This window comes from Hordeum vulgare, chromosome 5H, assembly GCF_904849725.1.
Source record: "Hordeum vulgare subsp. vulgare chromosome 5H, MorexV3_pseudomolecules_assembly, whole genome shotgun sequence".
In the NCBI taxonomy this organism is placed as follows: domain Eukaryota; kingdom Viridiplantae; phylum Streptophyta; class Magnoliopsida; order Poales; family Poaceae; genus Hordeum; species Hordeum vulgare.
This window is the reverse complement of record NC_058522.1, coordinates 27,619,183-27,627,233: the sequence shown is the minus strand read 5'-3', so window position 1 is coordinate 27,627,233 and position 8,051 is coordinate 27,619,183. Positions and strand designations below refer to the sequence as shown.

General features: G+C 42.6%; 1 protein-coding gene across 1 annotated transcript; it reads left to right on the top strand.

The window, feature by feature from the left end:
* The first annotated feature begins 848 nt into the window (after positions 1-848).
* Positions 849-7,329, top strand: LOC123397772 (protein RRNAD1). Its single transcript, XM_045092303.1, has 13 exons — positions 849-1,041; positions 1,238-1,333; positions 1,546-1,629; positions 1,928-2,002; positions 2,130-2,210; positions 2,819-2,946; positions 3,042-3,275; positions 3,417-3,591; positions 4,144-4,227; positions 5,037-5,277; positions 5,374-5,573; positions 6,298-6,505; positions 6,978-7,329. The coding sequence occupies exons 1-13, from the start codon at positions 901-903 to the stop codon at positions 7,034-7,036; spliced, it is 1,806 nt and encodes a 601-aa protein (XP_044948238.1). The 5' UTR covers positions 849-900; the 3' UTR covers positions 7,037-7,329.
* The last annotated feature ends 722 nt before the right edge of the window (positions 7,330-8,051 follow it).

Below are 8,051 nucleotides of genomic sequence, written 5' to 3'. Positions count from 1 at the left end.
CGCTCCATGTGCGCCTCCACAGAGAATGGCTGCCGCGACGCGCCGGCGTCCCCCGTCCTCCCCTTGTATCGGTGCCGCCGTCGCTCGCCTCGCTCACGCCCGCTGCAGCCGACGCCCGCTGCGACGTGTCGTCCGCCACGACTCCCCGGCCGTTGACACCGCTCAAAGCAGATCTCGGCCGACGACGTACGACAGAAGCAGTAGCTGCTTTATTATTAGGGAAAGATTATTCGGTCAGTTTAGCTAGCACCTTTCTCATGTAACCATCTACCACCCAATTGCATCGCATGATACATACCAACCCAGCTACTAGTTCACACACAAAAGCATAATAAACAAGATCAAGCAAACATGGTCCAAAGACCAAACAAAGCGGCACGGCTGCCTAATAATAAACTACTCGTACTACCACCACCACTAAATAATAAACAGAATACTACAAACGGGGAAGAGACCAAAAGAGAAGGTCGTTAATGGCTCCGATTCCCCTGTTCCCGGCGAGCAGTGGCGGGGATGGGTTCAGTTGATGAGATGCGACGGCGATGCGACCTCCCGCCTCTTCGCTATGCTGCTGCTAGTGCTAGCGCTAGCTAGCTAGCGATAACGGTACGATGCAGCTTTTACGCCGCCGGCCCCACCTGCCGGCGTTTGGTTCCAGCACGCTTTTCAAGCAACTCCGTGGTCTTCTGACGTTGACCGCCCTCCCCGTCCCGTCCGTCCGTCCGTCGTCGTTGTTTGTTGGTTGGTTTGCCGACGACGTGCGGCCCAGAGCGACGCGCGCTCTCTTCTCCCACCTCCCGGCCCAGAACGGCCCGTTTAGGCGGGAGGGAAACCGGCCCGCTCGCAGCTGCGTTGGTGCTGTGCTAGTTTCGCCCGAACGCTTCTTCTTCTCCCCTCGCGATGGCGGCGTCTCCGGCGACTGGCGGCGGCGCGCGCTCGTGCGAGACGGCGGAGCAGACCCGCGAGTGGATGGAGGCCATCGCCTCCTTCCTCGGCCGTCACCGCCCGCTCCTCGAGGCCCACGTCGTCAACTTCTTCAAGGTCCACTCCACTCCCCTCCCCTCCCCACCTCCCTCCCTCCCACTCCCCCGACGCGAGATTGATTGTAGTACGTCTAGGGTCCGCGTGCCTGTGGTCGCGGGGAATCCCTCCCTCCTCCATTTCGCTGCCGCGGTGTGCTGTACCTGCATCTTGCTGACGCGTTTGAGGTGTTTGGTGTTGGATTCGGTTCGAGCAGGACAGGCTGTGGGAGATGGTGGACGCCGACTGGATGGAGTGCCTCCGCCGGGAGTCCGTCGAGAGCCTGCTCATGCTGCCCTCCGGCCGTGTCCAGGCAAGGGCCCTTGCATCCTTTTTTTCTGTTTATTACATTTCGCTCTTATTGGGAAGTGGAATGACTAATGTGAATTTCTGAGAAGGACATCGTGAAACCAAGTCACTAGATGATGACGTTGTTGTGTTTGGGCTCCACCCCAGGCTTCCTTGGACCTATATTGCCGGCTTTAGATACCATCCCAGCTTATTGGAAGCTATATTGTTTTGCAGGACCATTGGCCAAGTTCACTACAGGAATTTATACTCACAGCCAGGTCGCTTGTTCTTCCACGCGAGCAAAAAACGCCACAATCGGTACGTTTCATGCGCCAATAAGACTAAGTGGGTACTACTCATGCACTCATGCTAGCATTTCTCATGGTTTTCGGCCGGTTTTCTTTTCACTTAATTATCTAATCACCTCTATTCTCCTTAGTTGAATTACGGTGCTCCTGCCCCTTCTGAGAGTTTTTCGAGAAAAACACCCATGCTAGAATTTTATTAGGAAACAACAGTATAAGTAGTGAAGTATCGTTATGACATATCCAGTTAAAACACACACACATTGTGTCATATGTTTAATCCCGATCCACCTTTTCCTGATTACTTGCAGTTTTTACCTAACTCGCGTGTCGCATCAATTGGTACTGTTCTTGCTCAAGGCATGAACACAAAGAAGAAGCATGAAGTAGGTAATTAGCTTGTAATGATAAACATACTCTTTTTAACTATATTTTTTTAGTCTATGTCCAAAGTTAAATTCAGTTTTTTTTAGCTCTTTGCATTCTCATGTTTGGAGAATGCGCTTCATGCAGATTGAAGCCCTATCTGGGATGGTTGATGCAATTGCTAGGAGTCGTGGAGCCAAGACAGTGGTTGATGTAGGTTCTGGTCAGGTACCAGTTCTGCACTTCTGAAAGAATTTTCGCTATAACCAGTCTTCATTTGAACAAAATAATTAAAATCGTGTGATGGTACTTGGAGATTTAACATCCTATCAAATATTGCTTCCATTCATATTTTTTTCCATCTTCAGTATCAAACTTATGTATTGGCCAAGTCTGAGCAGGCATTTTATGCTGGATACAAATAAGAAACAGACCAGGTTCAAGTTAAGGCCAAATTATATCGAGTATTCGTTCCTAGGTGTTGCAATTGAAAACACAAACATACTACAACCTCTTACCTGGGCTATCCATCGAAGTGTAAAGAGACATCTGGGGTATCTTTTCTATGTGTTGCAGTTAGAAAGCACGAACATATGCTACCTCTTACTTGGCCTATCCATGGAAGTGTAAAGGCATCTGTAGTATTTTTTCCTTGGTTTGCTGTTAGAAAGGACAAACATATGCTATGTCCTGCTTGGCCTATCTGTGGAAGCTTAAAGCCATTTGGATTTACAATGCAGGGACTGTACATTTTTGGGAATGACAGCAAACTTTGAGTTCTACATAATTTGTATTTCCATTTGTTTGTTTCTTATTCATTTTAATTGCCTTATCAGGGTTATCTTGCACAAGCTTTATCCTTTGAGTACCAACTCGCTGTTATAGCAATAGATGCTTCATCACATCATGCATCTGTTACAAATACTCGTGCAGAGAGGATAAAGAAGCACTATGCTGCTAAATGGTACACTTCTTGTCAAATTGGATTTTCGTTTTACTACCTTGACATCTTCCGAGTTGATTCCTGTTGCTACAAATCGCTTCCCGTTGTTTTTGCAGTTTAGAGAAGCAACAGTTCAAAGTGCCAAGAACTGTCACTTGTCATGTTCTTTCTAGTGACACACTGGCAGCTGTGGCGTTGGATGCATGTCAAGATGATCATGGTGAACATGTAACAGAAACTAACAACTGTAACCAGAGTGTTCCTCAGATTGGGCAACCAAATCATAGCATTCCTCAGTTAGTCCTTGCTGGTCTTCATGCCTGTGGTGATCTTTCAGTTAATATGCTAAGGTTGGTCTTTTGTGCAATCATGGGAACACTGTGAATTGATGTAGTGCAGCCTTTTCTCTATACGCATAAAATAGTGCATCTTCAGTTTTTCCCTATTGCATATAATGTCCTTCCAACATGGTAACTGTGTCCTGTGGGCAGGGTTTTCTTGTCCTGCGAACAAGTACAAGCATTGGTAAGTGTAGGATGCTGTTACAACTTGTTATCCGAGGATTGTCATGAGGTTACAGACACATGCCCTGGTTTTCCTATTAGCAAGGCTGCCAAATCATCGAAACTGGTGCTTGGCAAAAGCATTCGCGACCTTGCTTGCCAGGTATAACAGCAATTCTTGCTTGTAGTGATGTATAATACTCCCTCCATCCCAAAATAAGCGTCGCTGACTTGGTACAACTTTGTACTAAAGTGGTACTAAGTCAGCAACACTTATTTTGGGACGGAGGGAGTATTTTTTAAGATGGTCAAAAGTCAGGACATAGACAAGGGTACAAAACATAGTAGTACAAGTTACCAAAAATGTCTGCCATTTTGTTGAAGTCCCCAGTTTTCTTTTAGTACACGTATATTATACGATACATAATTATGTGGTCTAGAGCATCATTGCCCTAAGTTAGAAACAACTTATGTTCATGTAATCAAAGTTTTCATTTTAATCTGTCTTCTTTTAGGAGAACTTATTCGATAATTGCGTGTTACAGTTGTTCTATTTGCACTAGCAGAATATTTAAAGCCATTTCCTAGCTGCATTATTAGTAATCTACTAGTATTAGGGATGGAAGATTTGTGTTGAACTGAAGTTATCTGCCAAATTGGTAGTCTTGAATAGTACCGCTCTTAATTAAAACGCTTTTCTGTGCATCATTTTTAGAGTGCAGAGAGATGGAGAAGCCTCACCAAGGAAATGGCGCTACAAAATTTTGATATACATGCCTTCCGAGCAGCTTTTCAAATGGTAAATGCTTTGTTATTTCAGCCTTTATATTTGAATGCTGGATGTTCCACCTGTTAAGCTTCATGCACTAGCCAACGCAACCAGAAGTCCGAACTGATGGAAAGGGCTAGTGCAATCCACATATACTGTAACACCACCCAGTTCTTTACTTTTAGAGACTCTTCATTTTATGAATTATATGCATGCTCTTCATTTTTTGTGTGCTGAAGAAGATATCAGGCATGGCAGTTAGTTGATACTTTGTAGTCAAGGTATGCCTTATGCTTGTGTAATTACCTTTAATGCTCACTTAAGCAGTATTTGTGATTCCTGTTTGCTACCCTTATCACCCCTTCGTATTGGGCACAGATCTTAGTACTGAACAGCTGATGATGTTCAGGAATGTCACCAAGTACTAAAATGTGAATGAGTTTATTCATTATATATATATATATGAATGCTAATGACCTTATCTTAAGAAATGTTATGGACAAGAGCGGACTTGTTCAATTTGGTCTAGTTGCTCAACCCTAACTTGCTGATGAGTCTTGTTTGAACTAGTTGCATTAGCAAATTCTTCGTATAAGTTGCAACCACAGAAAAAAATAGTTCCTTCATATATTATTAATTAACACTTTATGCTAGATCTCGTTCCACAAGCTTAAATGATAGCTTCTGAGTTATGATTTGAGGTTTCACTTTCTTGTTTGGCAAAAAGTTATCTGTTGGCTTATGATCACAGCAAGAAGCTTTTGGGACTTCCATAGTTGTTTCGGAGTTGTAGCATAGAAAGCTGACTTTGGGCTCACCTCAGTATTGTTTTTCTGTAGGTACTTGAGAAATATTTCCCTGAACTGTCAAGATTGAGTCCATCGATTGGAAGGCAAGGAAAAGCTCTGCGCCGTCAAAGGCTTCGAAAAGAAATGGAATCCCATTTGGCTATGGGGAAAGTTGATGATTTATCCTATCGTAACTCCAAGGAACAAAACATGAATACAGACGGTTCATTGCCCACAGAACCAACTGCTTCTAAAGGGGCTGTCGAATGTTGCAGCAACGAGCTTTGTACAGGTTTTAACTTTTATACCTGTCATAAGTTGCAACTATTTTGGATTCTCTATAAATAATTGTTTTTCTAGTTTCTAAAGATGATGAGTAATGCGGCAGGTGATACTTACTCAACTTCAGCAGTTGTTGGTTCATCCATATCAAGAGTTAACGTGGGACCAAGTGACACCAATCTTGATGAATGTTGCAAGTTCACCCTTTTCAAAGATTTCACAATCTCTGGATTAGGTCGTCTTGGCTGTGGTTTTGTGGAAGATGTTAATCTACTCGAAATATGGAAGGATGTGCAACACTTCATTGTATGTCTTAGTCTGAATTTTGTATTATGCCTTTTTGCTTAACGATACTTCCAAGAAGTTAAATGCAGTACCTGTTTTTCAACTTTTTGTTCTTAATCAAAATGAATATAGTGCTATCCTGTTTTATATGATATATAGGTAATCAAGTACTATTAATAAGTATGTTTACTGGATCCTTTTGAGCAAAGTCTGCAGTATTTCGTAAAGCACTGTAATCCTAATATTGGTACATCATGCCTCTTATATCATAAGAGCGTTTTTGACACTACAGTAGTGTAAAAAACGCTCTTATATTATGGGGCGGAAGGAGTAGTTTATTAGTTTCTCGACAGCTTGAAATGACATTACATGTGCTTCTGTTGTGGTTCGTTGGTGGGTCGGTGCCAGTACAGTTTTGCAAAACATAACTGACCTGTAGATTTTATTCCTGTGACAAAATCAATACAATGGGGACTAGCAGGAATCTGATGTTACAAAATAATCTAGGACTAGACTAAGTAGCATGTTATGCCTTCTGGCAGTGGAGCTATCAGATATTAAGATTATGTCCATACACAATATAAATGTGCTCAACAGCATATAAAATATCCATCCATACGATCATCTAGACCATCTTCACAAAATGTACTAGTACCTGGGATATGGCGGTGCTATTTAACCCCCCTGGATAATTTACTGCCAATAGTTGATTACTAGCTGAACCATTTTATGTTTATTCTTGCAGGAGTTCATAGGTCCCTTTTGGTGCCTCCGGGCTGCTTTAGGTCCACTGGTGGAAACATATATTTTACTTGATCGGTTACTGTTTCTTCAAGAGCAAGGAAGTGCAGTTGAAGCATCATTGTTCCCTCTGTTTGATCCCGCCATGTCTCCAAGGAATATGGCAATAGTTGCTTGGAAGTTAACGGGAGATCCTTTAGAACCAAGTCATGGTAATGCTTCTCATGCCTGAATACGTAGGTTGATGGAATGGTGTGTTGGGGCTGAAGAGTAAGCAGACTCTTCTAGTGTGGCAGAGCTTGTTCTTCCTTTAGATCTAGAGAAAAACATTATTCTTATTGGCTAGTCAATGGGTATGGAAAGAAATATAGCTTCTGTGTAGTGATTTCTAGGAGGACATGTAGCTGTCCTTTTGTCCACCAACAGGCATGTGGTCTGCAAAACATGCACGTTTGTCTTGATCTTGAAATATATATGAACCTAAACTCTGAGGTTGATCTTTGCTTTAAATCTATGGCACATCTTTTCGTTTGGTACTACTGGGCAATATACCAACTGCTCCTTTGCTAGCTGTAACCTATGTGTATTGGTTACTTGCCTGATTTTCTAGTCTGCTTGGGACATTGAATATTCTGCAGAAGCTGATATTATCCATTCTCACTTTAAATAATATTGAAAATGCAGATATGGGAATGTACAAGAGATTGCCCTCGAGCAGCGTGCCTTTATCCAATAAATGCTAGGTCAACTTCTAGATCGATTCCATGGCCTTTCACTTTCAGCTCATGCTTGCCTGTTTCTTTGAAGTGAAATGATCACCAGACAAGTTGCTGTTGCCTTTTATATTGCCTGCAATATGCATTTAGTTATTTGGGCAAGACTGACAAGTTGTCAGGGATTTCTTTTTGTTGATGCACCCTTTATCAAATTGATTTGCCCATCACTTTTATAGTTTTATTACTACTGTAGAGTGGAAAAATCGTTGTACTATCACATCTGCCTGAAAATAAGATTATCAAGTGAGTCTTTTCTGAAATGAAAAAATCACCCCCTGCCTATCCTGTTACAGTTTGTAAACTAGTATTTGTCGTCATAGATACGTAGGCTAAATGACTGATCATTTTGGCTGAGCTAGACAAATAAGCATTATATGCTGTAGGTTGCCTAACCACACTGACCATTTGTCTACCGAGTTACGTGTCGTCTCATAAAATATGAAATCCCGTTGGATCTTCGAATGTGATGTTACCAACATGGGCGTGACGAGGACCAGTGCAGGAGGTTGACTTGCGTTTATTAAGCATGTGCTACCACATGATCCCATCAGTGTGTTTGTGGTTTCAGGGTTTGCCATATCTTATCCACGCGTGCCAGTGTGTCTGGCATGTGTGCATTTTCAGTCCCTTTCGGTGCACCGACTTTACTGATCTTGCTTGTGTGAGCTTTATTTAACGGATTTTTAACTCATTGAATTATCTCTTCTTCAGCTTGTAATGAGTTTTAAAAAGTTTCTGCAAGCTTTGCAACTTCTAGAATTGGCTTGGTTACAGTTGTGTATGTCCATGTTGGCCAGTCCTTTCTATCATTCTGCACCAACATAGTTTTATAGTTGAGAGGAAAGTGATGAAAGCACAAGAGTGTATATGCAAAGTGAGGGGTTGAAAACAACCCCTGGGTCACTGGTAGATAGATAAGATCTGTGCAAAACCTAACCGCCCGCGTCGTGGCAGCTCAATAGCAACAAACTTTAATTTGATG